General features: G+C 37.0%; 1 protein-coding gene across 1 annotated transcript in view; it reads left to right on the top strand.

Annotated features, from left to right (window-relative positions):
* The window catches only part of LOC123713499 (potassium voltage-gated channel protein Shaw-like), a 141,395-nt gene that overhangs the window by 41,196 nt on the left and 78,578 nt on the right, over nt 1-21,621 (top strand). The window contains exon 3 of the mRNA XM_045667195.1: nt 2,340-2,472. Coding sequence (XP_045523151.1) covers nt 2,340-2,472 — 133 coding nt within the window. The remainder of the gene's footprint in view (nt 1-2,339; nt 2,473-21,621) is intronic.

Here is a 21,621-nt window from a genome sequence, read left to right as displayed (position 1 = left end):
ATAAAAAAAGGCTTTTCTTAAGACATATGTAGGCAATATCAAAGACAACACTTTCCTCTCTCAGTTTAGTGAAGAATTGCCAGCCGTATTTTATTATACACACTTGTAGTTAGGATTTTATTAGATATTAATTATATAGGGTGGGTCAAACCAGATCAATCAGACCAGTGGAAATCAAAGACCCGGCTGGACCATGAGCATTAATCACGAAACTGTAGATCCTTGAATATTTTATCAGTTATCGATTTTAAGTAATCGCATGAATTTCTGATGGAAACTCGGTGAGGCGAGTAATTATACAAAATAATTAAGCAAGAGATAGTAATTGCGGTTTCGTTAATTTTAATCTGTTAAATTTGAAATACATAATATTCATACCAAAGTCTTAATTTATGTAAAAGCCTCTGCTTTAAATTATGTTAACGTTAAAGCTATATTTACTTTCTGGTTATTGCTGGCGGACCCGACAGACGTTGTATTAACTATTTACTACTAACGTTTCTACCAGCTCCTTCCACTTGACCGTATTCAACGAAGAGCGGTTCGAATCGTCGACTACCAATCACTTTCCGTGCGGCTTGATCCTTTGGCGTTGCGTAGAGATGTTGGGTCCCTCTGCATCTTCTACCGCATTTACCATGGGGAGTGTTCAGAAGAGTTGTTCGGTCTAATACCCGCCGCTGAGTTTCATTATCGGACGTCAAGGCAAAATACAAAATACCATCCGTATCACCTCGACGTCCGTCGTACCACAACTGAGCGTTTTCTAAGGCAGTTTTTGCCGCGCACCACCACTATGTGGAACCAGCTGCCCACTGAAGTATTCTTGAAAGGCCGGCAACGCACTTGCGAGCCTTCTGGCAATGTGAGTGTCCATGGGTGGCGGTATCGCTTCACATCAGGTGAGCCTCTTGCCTGTTTGCCTCCTATTACATTAAAAAAAACTATAAATATTGATTTTGTATAAATAACTAAAAAAAATATTTCAGAAACAGTGTTTATTATTCTAATGCTTTATGATATACAACATTCTTTTATTGTTTTCCTGGCGCGTATATATATAGTTTTGTTGTTATTCCGACAGGTGACATATAGCTGGCCTAGTGATAAACATGGATTTTCAAGATTAATGCCACAAATAATTGGCGACATTAATTATTTTATATGTATTTTATCAATATAGTAACTCTGATCAAAGCATTTGTTTAAAACGATATTTATTTTTCTTACGGTTAATAAGGTTTCTTAATAAGGTTACATAAAATAAGTTTAAACAGTAAAAGCGCCATTCACTGAAAAAAATTGCTATAAAGGTTAAGTATTATTAAATTTTCCATTTTCCCCGCACTTTCGTATTTTTTTCCTTCATAAGAACCTACTCCTGACAATAACCAACACAAAAAAGAAAGAATTGGCAAAATTGGTCCAGCCGTTCACGCGTGATGCCGTGACCAAGGGAAATAGGGATTCATTGATATATATATGTGTTACAAGAACATATCATTCCCCTTAATAGAGACTGTGAGTAGTGTTATGGGATACTTTTATTTAAAATCCTCCTTTTTTAGTAAATTATATTAGATTTTAATTACTATTAGTCTTAAGTTCAAAACATTAACATAACATAGGTTAAATCTGGCCTAGATTGTATTGTTCGATCCCCGGCTGTGCACCAATGGATATTCTTTTTATGTATGCTTTTAATATTCGCTCGAACGGTGGAGAAAAACATAGTCAGGAAACCGGCTTGCCTTGAAGGAGGATCACCTACTTGCCTATTACATTGACAAATGATCATGAAGCAGATGCAGCTATCTGAGGCCCAGACCTAAAAAGGTTGTAGTACCACTGTTTTTTATAAACACCTTGTACAATAAGCCGTGAGCATATACCGTTTGAAGGTATATTTAAAGGCTAGCGAAAATGGGAGCACTCAACAAACATATTAATATATTAATAAGTAATTAATATATAAACAACATATTATTATTTAAATTAATTTTAGTTATTAAAAAGTCAGAAGTTTATGGGGCATGATTGTCTTCAATTAAATAATTTTATTGTAAATAAGGAGGTTACGTTTCACTAGAGTAAAACATATCACGTCCGTATAGCTCTGAGACTACGAACTGAACTGCAAATAAGAATTTACCCGTTCTTAAATAAGGTCAAAAACTACACCACCTTCATTCTTTTGACTTGACTCACTCTTGCGGTCAAATCGTTGTTACGCTATGACGACAAGATTAGCTGAAACTGATTTATTTTTTATGTTTAATTTTCATAAAAATATCACAATAAATGTTACCATAAATTGATATTTTTGATTGATATTCCAGAACCGGTAAACTGCACTATCCAACAAATGTCTGTGGGCCCCTGTTCGAAGAAGAGCTGGAATTCTGGGGTTTGGACTCCAACCAGGTGGAACCGTGCTGCTGGTCTACCTACAGCATACATAGAGATACACAGGTACATATTACTTTGTCGTACTTGCTTAGAGTGGATTTATATCAGTAAAAGAAAAATGCTCGTGTTGACAACGTTCACTGAGTAAAGTGCAGTGTCAATTACGTTGAAAATAACAATTACACTCCAAACTACCTACTCGTAATAACGCGGTTAAGACAACCTAATATAATCTAAGAATTAACAGCGGGTTAGTTTATCTTGTGCTAAGAGAGTAAAGATTTTAATGATATATGTGTACAAAAAGAATGTTTCGTATTTCCGTTTTGTAATTGCCTTAGGTCATAGTATGTTTATATCGTATAAATTTCCTAAAGTATCAGAGTTGGTCCAGTGGGTGTGCGACAATTTTTAACACTCGCACGGTGAAAACAACATCGTTAATAACAGGATTTTTATTTTTCCTAGTTAAATTGACGAACCAACAAAGCATTTTCTATTTGAACAACTACTTCTTTAACTAACTCTTCTAATGTTTAATATTCTCTTTAAAACATTTCCGAGATTCGTTCAAATGTAGAAAAAACATGCTCCATAGCCCATAGGAGCAAAGAATGGGAACATATAATCGGATTATCACAAAATATCAGACTCTAACAAATTGAAACAACAGATGTTCACGTACTTGTTAAAAGTGCTGACAAAGCCTTCGAGATTTATATTTATTGCTATTCATAAAAGCCTTATTGCGTGAGCTTAAATTAAACCTTATACTGAGCGAATAAAGTAAAATTTGTTTTAATTTACAATTTCAATTATTTGGAATTGTTATTTAAATGTAGTAGTTATGACGAAGTGTAGTCAACGTGAGACGTGAGAGTCTTAACCAAGTGGTCGGGCCTTCGCATCCCGTATGGATTTTCAGTGTACTCAGACTCGGCAACGGTTTTTTTACATATAATAGGGGGCAAACGGGCAGGAGGCTCACCTGATGTTAAGTGATACCGCCGCCCATAGACACTCTCAATGCCAAAGGGCTCGCGAGTGCGTTGCCGGTCTTTTAAGAATTCGTACGCTCTTTTCTTGAAGGACCCTTAGTCGAATTGGTTCGGAAATAATTCAGTGGGCAGCTGGTTCCAAATAGCGGTGGTGCGCGGCAAAAATTGCCTTGAAAACTGCTCAGTCGTGGAACGTCGGTATTTTACTTTATATATTTTTTGTATATAGGTTATGTTATTTTTAATGCCATGTCATAAAAATAAAAAGTGAGTGGACTACCCTTATCACAAAAAAAGGGTTGATGACATCACTCTTCTTTTTAATCGGCAGCTCATGTCTGAGCGTCGTGGTCAGCAACGAAGCATCTAGAGCGGACTATCTGCTTCCATCGGTTTCTGTCCAGAGGCTCTGTTATGAGGACGATAAGTCTTTCACTTGATCGGTACATCTGGTTGGTGAACGGCCACGTAATCTTTTGCCTACTGTGTTACCAACCACGATCAGTTCTCTAAATTCTCAGCACCTCTACGCGTATGGCCGAAATAAGATACGATTCGCTGTAGGCATATGGTAAACAGGTGAGTTGGGCCAGGATCAATCAGGTAGGCTTCGTTTATGACAAAGAAGCTGCTAAATGTAAACCTAATAATGTCCATACATATTGATGAAAATTAGTTCAGTAATTTTAGAGGATACATACTTGCTTGCACTGAGAAGTTCATAATTATATCAAGAAATGAAATCTAATCATGAGGTGAAAATTAAAATGTAACTATTATTGTGAGGACCTGGGCATCCGGAAGAGATAACTAGGATGCCTCCCTCCCCTCGGTAAACTCGACTGTCACGTGTAAGTATAATAAAAATAGGAATCCAAGAATCCATCAGACTAAGACAAGCGTTTACCATCTCGGTGTGTCTTCAAGCACTGGATTATTTAATTGTTATTTATATCATCTAAAATTCCGGCTAGTGTGTCAAGTCTAAGTCAAAATCGAGAAATGTTATTCTTCTTTGACTGATTTAGCGCAAACAATTTATTTATTCACGAAATATAATTTTATATTGTATCTTTATGCTAAAAATTAATAACAACAATATTTATGAGCCTATTTTAAAAATATATTCCAACAATCGTGCTAATTCCATATATATATTATATTTTCCAAGATCCAATAGTTACAAATATTAAAAATAGTGAATAAGAGTATGTCAGGTATTGACAACATGAGTTTTACACTGCCAATGAGGAGGTATCTCATCAATAAAACACTTAGCTTTCTGAATCACAACTTTGCTTACATCAAGTTTTCATAGCGCTTTTCGGCATTCAGAAATCAACCTTATTTTGTCAAAGTGAGAGTTTAAAATCGATTGGTGAATCTATAACGAGTTTCAACGCGAGAGTCTGGAATAGTCGAATTATGATAATTATATTGGTTTAGTTTAATTTAATGGCGGACTTCAAACCTTATTTTCCGGCAGCGAATTAAAAAGTAAACTTGATTTTGAATTTAGAATTTGGACATTTGCGTAACTCAGATAAATAACTTCCGATACCGATTAAAGGATTACGTAATGTTTATTTATTTATCACACTCTACTACAAACTACAGATTACTAAAAATATATAAAAAGACATATAATTATACTAAAAATATCGCCAAAGATGGAATACATAATATTCACAAAAGGTTCAAACATTTAGGAAAAAAACAATAAAAAATATTCAATACATTAAACTAAGTAGTACGTAGTGAGGCTATCTACGTGATGTGTAGGGTATGCTCACAATGCAGGTGATTACGCACTGTGTGTATTCTTAATACTCTTTTTAACCATACTCCGCGATAGTTTAAGTCAAAGCCTATTTTAGTCGTCGTATGTCCGGGCTGCGCGATACAAAACTGAGTCTTTTAACAATTTTTTGTATCATCTATGGCTTCACTTCTAGGCCTTAATGTACCCAACATTATTTGTATTGGGGGGTACAATACATTATAAACAAAACGGGATTTACAGTTTGCCTACTATCTACTTAAAGTCTGTGTTGGGTACATTAAGGGATCGACGCCTACAGTATGTTATAAACTTGTCGCGTAAATTATTTCTGTATGCGCTCCAACATAAAGCAGTATTCAGCTTCATATCAAGCCCAAACAGACGAGACACACTCTTACGTACTTCTAAACAAAGCCTTGAACAAGAGATGGTTTAAATATTAGTTACCTTGGTTGCCCTTCGTAGCACACTTGCGTATGCTCTTCGCAAATGTCCGCTCCTAGGTTAACTGACGTTTTATTGACTCCAGTATCACTCCTGACATGTTGTGCTCATAATGACGAGGCAATTTCACCCTACCGATTTGTGACGGCGAAGGCCTAGGTTATTTGCAATACCAAGGTCCAATCAGCCTTTCGCTCAGTCCCCGTGAACACAGACGTTACGCTTTCTGAATGTTGTGTGCGACACTATCGTCATCTTTATATGTATGAAGTAGAGATATTGTGTATCTTATGTATTTAATATTATACGAGTATGGTTAGGATAGTGTATGTTGTTTGTGAATAAATGAATAAATATCATAATAAATGCGGTAAAAAGCTCATTCTTTCATTATAAATTAGTATCGCTTGGTAGTTCCAAGCCTGTGTCGCTGAAGTAAATATATTATATAGTAATTAAGTATACAATATATGTATGAACACCTTGTTAATGAACACGTAACATTTGAAGTAAAGCTATGTCATTCTTGAATGTTGTAAGATTTGAGAGGCAAGACAAATAGTGCCGCATTACTGTACTGAAAAATGATACATCTGATTACACAAAGGTATAAGATTACTTGGGGTTTGGGACAAACTCGATTTGCCTTATTTCAACCGTATTACGACCCTCGGAGGTTTTATGTTTATAGCTTGTATGTATACTTAGAAAATTGGATATTGGTAAATATCGAAGTATGTACACAGAACGGGAATGCCCATGGCGTATATACTAATTTTTTGTTATATAATTTTACCTCCCCAAAAAAGTAACTAATTTTTTTAATTATTGGTATGATATTTATAAATTTAACAACCCCACCTGAAACAAGCACTACATATTTGTCTCTTCCTGCACAGTACGATGACAAATGATAATTGTATATATTAAAAGTTAAAGTCACTGCCGGAATTTGAATGCACTACCTCAGGGTTGAGGATCGAATGCTTAACAACTAACATTTGTCTAAATTTATTTTATTGGGTCGCATAAAGTAGTAACAGATAATGAACTGCCTACGAGAGGGAGTCCTACTGCACTCTTTTAAAGTAAATATAGTTTTTTTCTTTCATACGGTTCTTCTTTAAAATAAAATAAAAAATATTATTTAATCAGGTGTAGTACAAAGAACATATTGATTACAATTGAATGCTGATATTTTTCATAATTCTATCAATTTTACACAATGATAAATGGCATCTCTGGCAACATCTATTTGGGCGATCAATGTAGCAATGTCCCGAAATACCTAAGCTAATACTAACGATCAAAGGAATACAGTTTATTTATATATTAAACAGAAATACACTTCAGCTTTTCAGAAATAAGCAGGTTATATTTTTAGCTAACTGCGTCATGGTTATATATTCAATATTCTATATTAAACTTGTTCTATTTGTTAAAAAGCTTTATTACGACATATAAATATTGTGAATATATAAACTATCGTGTTAATATAAGCTAACAAATACAATCTAAAATAACTATACATGTCTTATTACTTGCTGCATGCAAAAAAAAGTAAAGATATTTAAGTACTAATTTAAAGAAAAATTGATGCGAATGTAAACGTGAAAAAATCCTTTTAATCTACTTTATTAAAGTACTCGCTAAGCTAGAAATTTGATTTTCAATTGTTTTGGAAACAAATATAACCTATACGTATCTTACTCCTTGATAATGCAGCATTTTAATAAAATCGATGTTTGAAATCGGTCCTGTAGTTATTGAGTTTAATCGTTACAATACCTTAAATCAAAAATTATATGTCTAACTAGAAATGACGTCAAAGAAGTTTATATAATTGGTATCATACCGTAAAAACCTAATAGCTGTTAATTACGTTCTAATATTTTGTTAATTTGAAATAGTCATCATTTATATTTATGAACTATTCTTCATTCTTTTTACATCGAAAGTTGTAAACTGTATATTCGTTTCACACACACATATGCAAATTGCATTGCTCGTGAGATACGCTCAATATTTGATATTTGAATTTGAATGAAGTGAACAGTAGGTTACATAAAGTTTATTTTCCTCCACTTGACTCTCGATAAAGATGTCGTAAAACGTTCAACGCTGACACAACAACACAGGTTTCGTTTATATAACGTCGTAGTGATATCGTAATACTTCACTTAGCCAAATACTTTCTTTTGAATATTTTATCTTAATACAATAACTTAAATATTAATTAATTTATAATTTGTAAGTTCTAAATAACGTGTATGCATAAAATTATACAAGAAAATATGACATCACAAAGTTTACATTATTTAATGTATTTCTAGTAGTATGGTCTATCAGAAATAAGATGACACCAAAAACGCCACAAATTTAATTATTTTGTGGCCGTTGTGCAAATGAATGTGAAGTAAAGAAAAAAATAACGTATGTTTTTGTAAAAAAAATCATATTTTGGGTATCACTTGGTTTTTTTTTTCGTTTTTTTTATGAGTGCTGGATAGCTGTCCCGTGCGGGGTTCAAGGATTATCCATTCATTCTGGGACATCCTGTATATACACATAGACGTCAATTATATTAGAACATAAGCAAGGTAGGAAAAATTAAACAAGCAACCACAAAAATAAATAATAATAACTTAAACGTCATTAAGAACATGATAAACAAAGTTGCGATAAGTTGGAACATTGTTGTATGTCAATATTTTCATCAATGTTAGTAATTGTTTAAGAATGTTCTCCAGGGAGATGCTGTAACTTATAGACTACCCAATGAAGGAGATATTAGTTCATATATATTTAATTATGAACTAAACTTAAAAATCTCTTTAATTTTCTATAAAATTGTGAATTATCAAGATTCCTGTCAATATTCGTTACTTAAAGCATCTATGCGTGTAAACGTGTAATATAAACACTTAACAATTCTTAATAATTGTAGTCATAACTTCTCTGTAATTTTTAAAATTACATTCGTTCGTTATTTTATTTTGTCGCTTTGTTATCCTAGCCCGCAATAAAGTCGACTATCGGTATCATGAAAATGAACTTTCTAAGAAGTTCGTTCTTTTGTTTACAAATTGGGATTGCTTACACGTGTAGACTGTTATTGACCATGACTAATAAGTAGGACTCATGGATTATCTTTACGTTTTCTTATTTCCAAATAACGACAACCCTCTATAACGCCATAGAATACACTCCCGTCCCTTTAGTGTCGTTATATGAAGTTTACACTAGTTTAAACCTTTAAAAGTATTTCCATAACTAAGTACATTTAACCACACCAAAATGCACTGCCTCACGGGCAATCAAACCTATCTTAACTCTACTCTACATAATATCTTGGTTATATTCTGTTCCATAGATTATAAGAATTATGAAATAGTACTTGTGTATAACGTTTCTAGCGTGCGCAGACAGTTTTAATGAACGGCTATTGCAGCCACCTGGAGACAAAACAAAATACGTCAAAGTCAAATTTTGTTCATTTAGGTAACACAAGGTACACTTAAAAACGTCAATAAATAAACAATGCTAAATGCTTCTAATTTTACACTCACTTCTCAAAGGGCGTAGAACGGATGAGAAGAACTGGCGATAAACATTCCGGCACTCTTTTTAATCGCCAAGTTTTTTTTTGTTTTACACAATGTTTGTGAAGCTGCAACCATTGCACCATGTTCCACATGACATCTTAAGTAATTAATAGCTTTTTTGTTTTTATTAAAAACTAAGATTTGTCATCTATCAGTAGGTGGCCACGAATACGGTTGAACAAAAAAGTGACAGAAAAATACCTTTGTTGATTTCGAAAGGAATCTTGAGTGTTTAATATATATCTTGATAACATTTTTATTTTCGTTGAAAAATAGTTTTATCCATGTAATGACATGTGCTCGTTAGAACTGAACGACGAAACTGAACTAACTATGTCAAGTTTTGTTTGGGTCTCTCAAAATCACTATCTGGCCCTACCCCTGAGTTAACAAGCAGGTTTTATTTGACTTTATTTTATCCAAGGAGCCTCGACTTCATTAATACGCCTGTACCTACGACTTTATTTGCGTTTAATACCTTAATAAAAAAGAACCAAAGGTTTGGTTTACGCAAGGACAAAGTTCAGCAAGGTCCGAGTGGTTAGTAAGAGTCTACCATATCGATCTTAGTACCACATTATTTAGGCAACGTAAAACTAAAACTAAAACTAAAAACTTTAAAAAATATAATAATAAAAGCATGTTTCCGAATATATTGGCAGCTTTGAATAGCTAGACTAATTATTTGTCCGAAGTAGCTGCCAAGTCTTTGGTATCCTGTGATTTCGATTAACCTTTTAGCCATTTCCTTTTGATATGTGCTATATTAATAATTGAATTGTCATATTAATGACATCAGCCGCGAAGAACTGCAATATAGTTCAAATGTTCAAAATTTCACTTTACTTTGCCAAGTTGAAATCCTTTGCGAATTCATGAAAATTTTCTCCAATACAAAGTTCTGTATAAAGTTGAATGCATAGTGGTTTGAGTCTTATTTACTTTAAGTTAAATTCTGTTTTTCGCAGGAACTCGGCTTTAAATATTTTATAGCGTGAATACTTAACTTGCTAACGGCGGGATTAAGAACAGTCAATCTTTTTGTAAATATAATATTAAAAATGTTTTATTATTTATATTATATTATACAAGCGGACCCGACAGACGTTGTCCTGTCTTATGAATATTGATTTCGAATTGGTATAATTAACTAAAAATGCTTTATGATATACCACATTATTTGTTTTTTTTCTAACATATATAAATAGTTTTGTTGGTATTCCGACATGGGAACAGGCGACATAAAACGGTGGCGACCAAGTGAAAAACATGGATTTTCAAGATTAGGCACCACAAAAAATTAGCGGCTGTAATTATCATAATGTTTAAAACAATATTCATTATTATTACATCCTCTTTGATGATATTTGCAGCACGCGTTATGTCAAACGCCATAAGGTTACATCAAAAAAGTTCGAATGAAAAAAAAAATTGTCATCGTAACAAAAGTATTCTTAAATTTTATAATTCTCCGCGCAATTTTCTTATTTTTTCCTTCGATAAGAACCTTCACCTGACAATGACAAACACAAGAAACAAAGAATTAGCGAAATCGGTCCAGCCGTTCACGCGTGATGCCGTGACCAATGGAAATAGGGATTCATTTTTATATATATATAGATTAGGCCCTTTAGATATATAGATTAGGCCCTTTAGATATATAGATTAGGCCCTTTATATATATAGATTAGGCCCTTTAGATATATAGATTAGGCCCTTTAGATATATAGATTAGGACCTTTATATATATAGATTAGGCCCTTTAGATATATAGATTAGGCCCTTTAGATATATAGATTAGGCCCTTTATATATATAGATTAGGCCCTTTAGATATATAGATTTGGCCCTTTAGATATATAGATTAGGCCCTTTAGATATATAGATTAGGCTCTGCCGGCTGTGAACCCGAAACTTACTAAGCGACTTCTAAACCTGAAAAGAACCAATCTCAGTGCCTTGTGCAGAGGCTGTTTCAGCGCAGAGGAATCAGTCACCCACGTAGTCCTGGAATTCGAGGCTGTGGCTAATCAACGTACAAAAATCCTCGGAACAGTGAGGTCGCTCCGCGAAGCCTGTGAAGTGCCCGGGAGACTTCTGTGCTTCTGAAAGGAGTTAGGCTGGCTAAATTAGCCAGGGCTTCTACGCACAACGGACCAACTACGCGTTTAAGTGCGGAAATTGAGTTCACCCTACCTTACCTTACCTTTCAAGCTTTTTCACCTTCTTAATTTGCTTCCTGCATAACACTGCATCCTGCAGCTAACTCAGACGTAGTTTCCGATGGATGCCTTCAATTCTTCGTTATTAACTTTGTTCTTCGGCTGTCCATGGAGGTCGAAATTTCCGGAACGAAAACGTTGGAACCAAAAACGCACTGTGTTTTATTTTGCGACACCGCCGCCATATACATTATTAATTCGAGCCGTTTCTGTAGAACACCACTGCCACCGGGGAACTCGTACTAGGAAGAAACTCGATATATCACGTTTTCGTTTCTATAAATGGAGTAACGCAAGAAAGACCTATGTAATGTAATGGGTGATGTGATTCATGTAGAAATCTTGTAAAATTAAATAGTAAGAGTATTTTTTTTCTAGATAGTTTAATTATCGGTTCTATCTCAATATCCATAGCGCTGATGTTACAATCTTGGAATCGAAGCGAACAAAACTCCTTAATAAGATCCGAATTGCTGTCAGTATTGTTATAGGGTTCTGGAGGTGAACGTAAATTTTGAATTGTTCATATTTTTTTGATTGATTTGTTCATATTGATTTGTTGGGTATTACGAGAACAGCTTGGTCTTGGGGGAGTTGCCATACTAATAAAGTTCACTCAATGTACGCGGAAAGGAAGTGTAGTTCTTAGTTATTGTATTTTAATATTCTCCAGTCATTACTAATTAGTTAGTCGATTTGCAGTTACCATTTAGACTGGTACTAATCGTACGCAATAATTGCAGTGTAAATAATTTAATTGATTCATTAATTATTTTATACATTTTTTGTTTATGGAGTGAACTTTATTTAGGCTTTCAACTTGATTTTCTAAATAACTTTATTCATATGAACCAAGTACACTTATGTCAAAAGAAAAGATGTTAAATTGATTCTAAATTTAATACCAGTTAGCAAGATAAGGGCGTAGAGCGGGCAAGAAACTTTCCGCCACTCTTTTTAATCGCCAGGTTTTGAGTCATACAAAGACATAGTCTTTAAAACCATTCACCAGCAAATTTAAAAATGAGCAAATCAACACCAAGGATTAGGATCTTCTTCATAGTAAGGCCTGTCTTTGCTTGTTCCCACGAGAATATAAGTGCGTGCTCCCATTTCACCATGCCTCCTGCTGATAGAGGACAAATCTTTGTTTTTCTTATATTAACGTATGGAAATTACAATTCGTTGAATATTAATTAGGATCCAAATATTGAAATAGGAAGTGAAAATATTTGATGACAAACTGTTAACAACGTGACACACATTAAATGCAGACCCTCTTAAGTTCTCATGCTATTTTCACTCATGTAGGATACAAATTCTGTAACATATTTTCACTTCGACAAGGCTAAACATAATCCCAACACGTTGGTGCATAAAAGCATCCATTACTACATCTTCCCGAGAAAAAAAACTCGAAGGAGGCCTCGACAGGACCTAATGGATCCGGATGATCCAATTACCGTAGCCAACGACAAATTAATAGCCGCCCGCGCCGCAAAAAACCTTCAAAATTAGATTAGGGTAAAAAAACCGCCTTCATTGGAGAAGACGTGGGCATTTACTTCGTACTTCGCTCACTCCAGTGAGCTTTGATCCTGCCCTTCAGGCGATTGAAAATCCAGACAAGCCGAGGTCCGAGTCGCCCTTGCGCTCGAGAAAGTCGCGGAAAAAGGCTATTCCGGCGGAACTACGCTTCCCACGCCTTTAAGGCCAACAGCGAGATTCCATTCAAAATAAATGGAAATTATAAATAATAAGTATTGTCCTCCTTGTAAGGTGTGTGATGTTTGAGATCATAACTAAAATAAAATAAAAATTACTATAATGCAATTGTGTAACGTATTTTTTTAATCATTGACTTTGGTACGGTTGTAAGTCTGTCTCTTCCGAATTAGCCATATAATTTTTGTACTTGTGGACGCGTAACAATATTAGTATCATAACACAAAGGCCCAAATGTACGCTCAAAGATAACCAATTTCCAATTTCCGACTACGTTTGTTTGTTTTGTATGATGGCATTTGTTTTGGGTAACAATTGTTTTCGAGAGTTTGCCGTAATTATAACGTTCACACAATATTGTTTATGTGATCAATACAGTATTAAAGTCATTATATACCGCATTTGGCTAATTGCGTCTTTTACTAATAGTATAAACACCAATTAACAGAAAGTATTTTAGTTAAAAAAAAGTTTATATGAAGTAGAAGTGATATTTAGTTTAAGGTTATCACTACGTAATGTTTTTAAGAAGTGTTAAGTGCTAATTTCTCTTATTCCATCGTATGCGACAAGATACAACTGTTCCATGGGTCTCTTACGAACACGCCAATATTTTGGATTTTATCTAACTATGACACTAATTATGAGGATGTTGACATTGTCTGGAAACCGGTTTGCTTTAGACCCCAAAAGTCAACGGTATGTATATATATATATACATAGGGATAACCTACTTGCCTAAATGATCATGAAACAGATTCAGAAATCTGAGGCCCAGAGCTAAAAAGGTTGTAGCCTCTGATTTTTTTCAAACATATTAGTTATATAACGTACAAAATAAATTTCCAACTCATATTAAGCGAAAATTGAGATTTCAAAAGTAGGTCACATTTCCATAATATTTTGTGAAAAAGCCAACCTATTTTCTAAGTTGAAGAATACTTAAAAGGACTTAAGAATCAAGCCGTGTGTCTGTTTGCCAAGAGCCTCTAAGTTAGAATTGAAATATACAATCGTTAATTCATAAAATAAATGTAAATCTGAGTTTGTAAGGTTTCGTTCTTTGTTCGCACCACCACGATGATGGAATGAATGGATGAACGGAGATGGAAAAAGTTGCCCAGAAGTTATCAAGTATGCGAGAGTACCAATATGCGTGTAGATACATACAGTTTAAGTTTTTGACTTACATTCAAGGTAGTTAAAAATATTGAATCGTAAATTCGTGATATGAATTTCCCGATTGTGAAATCCAATTAATCGGTCACTTCACTCAATTACTAGTAATTGTCGTTGTTAGTTGCACTAAACAGTTCAGTTACCTTTCAAAATTTGACGTACCTATTGTTACGAAGGGTCGACTGCAATGTTACTTCATTTTGCCACTACTTAGAGAGCTTTTCAGTAGGCTGAAATATGATTTCTGGCCGTTTCAGGAGAGAGTCAATATTAGAAAATTGTAATTTACATAATGTTGCCCCAGTTTTCAGGAGGCTGAAACATTTTCAGGCAGTTCCACAACATGTGTAGTCGATTAGTACAAAACTGACAAAGACGCGATTTTCTTTCCAAACATTAGTTCTGTCAACTTAGCTTAACTATCTTAGAGATTTATGTATAATATATAGAAAAGAGGTTTATGTATAATGTGTACGAAATGTGGTAAAAACTACCAACCTTTTGGAGAGCGCAACTAGAGTAATTTTTTTAAATATTTTTAACTTGTTTTGTCTTATAAAATAGCCTTTTTAGGCCTAATTGAAATAAATAATTTGACTTTGACATACTTATTCTCTAAACACACACATTGTGTATACACAATTAATTCCTTTTGTATTTATATCCCGTTCCTAAACTAGTATTAATAAAGTAAATATTCGTATTGTAGCAAATAAACTCAAATACTGGACAGAATTGAAAAAAAAAACACCGCTATATTATTCAAATCAGTCACCCACGTAGTCCTGGAATGCGAGGCTGTGGCTAAATAACGTACAAAAATCCTCGGAACAGTGAGGTTGCATCGTGAAGCCTTGAAGTACCCCGGAGACTTCTGTGCTTCTGGAAGGAGCTAGGCTGGCTAAATTAGCCAGGACTTAACGCACAACGGACCAATTATAAGTCTAAGTGCGGAAAATGAGTCCACCAACCATACCATATCATACTATACTATTATCCATGTCTAACATAGGTATATATCTATTTCCAAAATGTATTAAGTAATCAGGCGTTCGAAGCCGAGAAAGCCTACTACTACCTAAAATCATTGTTCATGACAAATAGGTTGTAACAAAATGTATGTCACACTAGGGAGTCCCTGTGTTGTGCGTTTCTAAATTACAATTATTCATTGGTACATGGTACATGTTTAAAACAGTTTTTAGAGAAAGTAGGTTTAGTTACCAATCAAACACACATACATTAAATATGAGTAAATGTGTGAGTGTGTGAATGGGTTTGTTTGGAAATGTTTGTATTAGAGTTTGCCTTTGTAGATTCGTAATCCAATTCAGCTGGCGTAATTTTTATGTGTTTTTGAATTTGTATCTGGATAGTTTAACCATCTCAGAATCCATAACTTACCCTAAATGCAAAATAGCGTTGACCAAACACAGCCCTTCGTCTATATAACTATGAATAACGTTTTGGACGCCATTATTGCTTAAAGGTCTTAACTCGTTATCAACTCCGTTTACGACGATAACTTAATTGCTACAGTGTGTTCATGATGAGTTTATATAATTAATAGTTTGTCACCAGCTTTATGGCTTTGCCCTTGGTTTATGCGTAACTAAGAAATTCCATGTTGTATAGCAGTGGTAGATTTTTTTTTTTTTTTTATAAAATAGGGGGCAAACGGGCAGGAGGCTCACCTGATGTTAAGTGATACCGCCGCCCATGGACACTCTCAATGCCAGAGGGCTCGCGAGTGCGTTGCCGGCCTTTTAAGAATTTGTACGCTCTTTTCTTGAAGGACCCTAAGTCGAATTGGTTCGGAAATACTTCAGTGGGCAGCTGGTTCCACATAGCGGTGGTGCGCGGCAAAAATTGCCTTGAGAAACGCTCAGTCGTGGAACGTCGGACGTCGAGGTGATACGGGTGGAATTTTGTATTTTGCCTCGACGTCCGATGCTGAAACTCAGCTGCAGGTATTAATCCGAACAACTCCTCTGAACACTCTCCATGGTAAATGCGGTAGAAGATGCAGAGTGACCCCACATCTCTACGCAACGCCAAAGGATCGAGCCGCTCGGAGAGGGATTGGTCATCGACGATTCGAACCGCTCTTCGTTGGATACGGTCAAGTGGAAGGAGCTGGTACTGGGGAGCCCCCGCCCAGAGGTGAGAACAGTATTCCATGTGGGGCCGTATTTGCGCTTTATAGAGTTGCAAGCGGTGGCCCGGAGTGAAGTACCGTCTCGCCTTGCTGAGCACACCAAGCTTTTTGGAGGCTAATTTAGCCTTTCCCTCCAAATGACCGCGAAACTGAACGTCGTTCGATATGTCAACGCCAAGTATTCCGATGCTGGCTGTGGCTTCAAGAAGAGTGTTTTCGAAAAGAGGAGTAGCGACAAAGGGTATTTTTTTCGCGGAAAACGCGCAAACTTGTGTCTTCTTGGGGTTAAATTGGACTAGGTTTAGTCTACCCCAGTCCGAGACTCCACGTAAAAGAGTTTCGACTTCAGACGCAAGTTTGTTCCAGTACTCATCGATAACTGCCCGAGAAATACCTGCCCGGACAGTGTAAAGAGTATCCCCAGTGCTGTCGTCCGCATAGCAATGAATGTTGCTAAGTTGCAACATGTCATTGATATGCAGAAGAAACAGGGTCGGGGACAGAACACAGCCTTGTGGGACTCCAGCATTCACGGGTTTAAGGTCGGAACATGCTCCGTCGACGACGACCTTGATGCTCCGATCGGCTAGAAAGCTGGAGATCCAGTCGCATAATTTCTCAGGAAGCCCGTAGGCTGGTAGCTTCGAGAGCAGTGCTTTGTGCCACACCCGATCGAAGGCTTTCGCTATGTCCAAACTAACCGCTAGTACCTCCCCCTTGGACTCAATTGCCTCTGCCCATCTATGAGTAAGGTATACTAGAAGGTCACCAGCTGAACGACCACGACGAAAGCCGTACTGATAATCGCTAATCAGCTGGTGGCCCTCTAGATAACTCAAGAGCTGGCCATTAATAATGGATTCCATTATTTTGGAGAACAAGGAGGTTATTGCGATTGGGCGATAGTTGGATGGATCAGTGCGATCGCCTTTTTTAGGGATCGGATGTATCGAAGCGGTCTTCCAGCACTTCGGGACAGTGCCGAGCGAGTACAGGTACCGGAAAAGGCGCGTCAGGACCGGAGCCAACTCAGGAGCACATGTACGCAGCACAATTGGAGGGATACCATCCGGCCCGCTTGACTTATGAATGTCCAAGGAAGATAGTGCTCTGCGAACAGCACGTTGCTGGAATGTGATTTCCGGCATTGAGTTATCATACCGCGAAATCGCCGGTGGTGATCTCCCCCGGTCATCCAAAGTCGAGTTGGACGCAAAGAGACAGCCCAAGAGGTCGGCCTTCTCCTTCGCAGTGTGGGCGAGCGAGTCATCCTCTCTGTGCAGCGATGGTATCGATGGCTGACAAAAATTCCCTTGTACAGCTTTGGCGAGAGACTAGAAGGCTCGGGTCCCAGAAGGGAGTTGGGCCAATCTCTCGCCAAATCTGGCGATGTGCTCTGACTTTGCCTTAGCGATTTCCCGTTTGAAGGACCTGGAGGCTGAGTTATATGCTTTTTTATGTTCGCTGGTATTGGCATCACGAGATATCGCCGCCTCCGCCCATGCATTAAAGCATTCTCGCTTTCGACGCGATGCCGCCTTGCAAGAACGCTTAAACCAGGGCTGTGACCTGCCACCGATCGGCACCGCAGAGAATGGAATAAAAAGTTCCATGCCCTGCAGAACCACTTCGGCGACAGAGGCAGCGACGGAATCTGGAGCTTCCGACGAAAAGCACATAGGCCCCCAAGGGTAGGACGCAAAGAAAGACCGCATCCCATCCCAATCTGCTGACCGATAGTGCCAAATACGACGACAACCCGAAAAACGGGGCCGAGGAGGGCGCGTAGTAGGCACAGTACTCCGGACCACACAATGATCCGATGAACCCAATGGCGGGTCAACAGAGACTTGATAGGTCTCCGGATGTGAGGTCAGCAGAAGGTCCAACAAAGAGGGTTTATGACCATCCACATCTGGTATTCGCGTAATCGCAGGGACCATTTGTGACAGGTCGTAAGCTAAAGCAAAGTCGTGAAAGGATCTTCTCGCGTGATCGGTGGTTTCCGAACCGAGCCAATCGGCATGGTGAGCGTTAAAATCGCCAAGTATCACGATTTCAGCGGTAGGAACCCCTTCGAGCAGGGAATCTGTAGCCATTTGGATGTGCTCAATGAGTCGCTCAGTTTCGGTATTTCCGCTATGGGACCTATACAGGCATGCGTAGAATCGCGGATGGTCATCGCAGTCTACGCGCAGCCAGAGGCTAGATAGGTCCCTTCCTTCAAGCGACCCGAGGCGACGAGAACAGATATCCTCTCTGACGTACACGCAAACTCCCGCCCGCGGCACAAATGAATGTTCCAATTTGTACCCCGGGTAGGAGAGGTAGGAAGTATCAGCCGGGAAGGATATCTGAGTCTCAGTAAGGAAGAATAAGGCCGGCTTCGCAGTTTCGAGGTGAAAGTGAACCGCGTTAAGATTAGAGTTGAGCCCCCTAACATTGGTAAAGTCCACTGAGAGCGTGGAATGGGATGCCTTCGGTAAATTCTTCCGTTTGCCCCGAGATCGAAACTTATAGTTTTTTGAGCAGTTTTTGCCCACCCCAGAATACGAAGGGCAGCCTGTGCATCCACCACCGAATACTGATTGTTCCGATGATGGACGCTCAGAGGGGGATTCTCCACAGCGGAAACGTGTGGTACCCCCCTGGGATAATCTCTGTTTAAACTGCATCTTCATATTCTGGGGGAGGGGGGAATTGATGGGCTCCGGGAGTCTCACTCACCGCACGAAACGCGAGTACAATAAGATGAACCTATTGCATCACTTCACGCCGGTTTTCTGTGAGACAGTGGTACTGCCCCGGTCGTGCCTGCCCGATTGGCTGAAGCCCGAAAGCAACAGCATGGCACTCCCACTAGATAGTGGTAGCCAGCGTTTCTTTTCACGCGCTCCGAGTTATGTCAAAAATAAAATATGAATATTTATTGTTTTAATATTAGTGCAAAGTGAGTTGGATGCACAGCTCTTTTTGACAAAGAATAAAACATATTTTTATTATAACGCAGGTATTTGGAATATTCACTCACTACTATCTGGTGACGCACGTGGCCTCCGAAATGAGAAACTTACAACGTTTTTCTGTCCTGTGCCACATCCCGCTAATTGCTGGCATAATAAAAAAAAGTATTGAGAGATATTTAAATATAGAACTTTGTCAATCAATATGTGTGTGTGTGTTTGAGTGTGTGATAGTTTGGGGGACAATGACAGACTTTTTATCAATATTTCATATTTTCTACGTCGTCGTTATTCATAATTTATGGAGTCATGGCAGGAGAAGTCGAGATCTGAACATCCCTAATGCTCCGAGATAAGCTAATGATAGAGTGGTGTGGAGGCAGCAAGTAGTTTTTATACACACAACCAAGTCCATTCTCAACCAACTAAAGAGCACCAACAAGACTGTCGACTTCATTTGCAAACCAGTGCTTCGCTTCTTTGGCCATATTACCAGGAGAGAACCGAATAGTATCGACAAGCTAGTAATGATAGGGAAGAGTCATGGCAGGAGAAGTTGAGATCTGAACATCCCTAATGCTCCGAGTGGTGTGGAGGCAGCAAATAGAGTAGTCGCGTATTGTTTCCACGAGAATGTAAGTGCGTGATCCTATTTCAGCATGCCTGTTAATTACTTAAGATGTCATGAGGAACATGGGGATTAAAAGGAGTGGCGAAGAGTTTATTGCCAGTTCTTCCCTTCTATTCTACGCCCTTTATATGAGAACTGGAAGTAAATGTACATTAGAAGCATTTCACTAACATTTATTTTTTTGACGTTCAACTGTATACCTATATGAATAAATTATTTTAGAATTTTCGACGTATCGAGCATTTCAAGACTGGTACAAGACCTACAGTAATGACGCTTGCTTTATTAAAAATGTAAGATGAAGTATTACACGCTTTATTAGGTGACGCACATGTTGACATAATCTCAATTTATATTATACCAAATAGGTCGTGTTAACTAAAATATATAAAATAATTTTACTTTAATCTATTTTGCTTTAATAATACGATTCTTTTGACTTTGACCTACTTAAAAGATACTAAAGTAGATTATATTTTTTGTCCGAATAAAAATCATTTATATTTGTATTAGGCAAACTTTTCTTGTTAGACCATCTGTTGCTTAGGGCTATTGTGTTTGGTACAAGATAATTTTTCATATGATGTTTTAACTTTTGCCACTGCTAAATGTGTATCAACTGCGATACAATCTTCAGATTTTATAGAAAATATAATCCCCTCTGTAGCTGACTCACGCCGTTTTTGGCTGTCAAATGTCAAACTTCAATACATTATTGACGTACTGGAATCAGACAGCTTTAAATCTCGTGTCTGGATCTTACCATAAAGGTTTCTGTTAAATGTGCATATAGAAATAAAAGTCCAAAGTTGCACAGCTAGGTTTCGAAGCTACTTACTGAGGTAGGTAATGAGATTCAGCCAAGCTACTAGGCCAATACACCAAAATTGATGATTTTTGAACTCATTTGAAATAATATTGGTTATTATGACAATGATTTGGAGTCTAATAATTATAATATCTTGGATGATATTGGTCACCATCCGTATTGTAAAATATGGCATATTGATAACTTGCCGTAAATTAAACAACACACACAGAGAAACACACAAAATAATAATAACCAAAAAATGTTTACGGGTTAAAGTTAATTGTGTAATGTGTGTGTGTATTGTGGTTGTAACTGGACCTATCTCAGCATTATGCTGTGGAGCAGACGTGTTCCACAGCGCTGGTCATTCTGCCAGAGACCATACACAGTTAGTTTGCGCCTCAGACTCGATAACCATAAAGAGTGTAGTAATAGTAAAAATTAAGGGTGTAAGTAAAGTATCTTGGAAAATTTGTGTACAACAGTATATAGTATATAAAAAAATAAGAATAATTGTTACTAAAACAACTGTTAGAAATAGATAAAAAAATAACTAGATTTCATGGGATTTTTTGTTGAGTATCTTTATAAATAGTTGAAGATTTTTCAGCGGAAGAGGAACTACTTAACTTACTATTTCAACATTACGTCCCTCTTTAAATTAATGAAATGAAATGAAACTATAAATCAAACA

Source organism: Pieris brassicae, chromosome 8 (genome assembly GCF_905147105.1).
Source record: "Pieris brassicae chromosome 8, ilPieBrab1.1, whole genome shotgun sequence".
NCBI lineage: Eukaryota > Metazoa > Arthropoda > Insecta > Lepidoptera > Pieridae > Pieris > Pieris brassicae.
The sequence above is the reverse complement of the archived record's forward strand: the minus strand, read 5'-3'. Positions and strand labels throughout refer to the sequence as shown.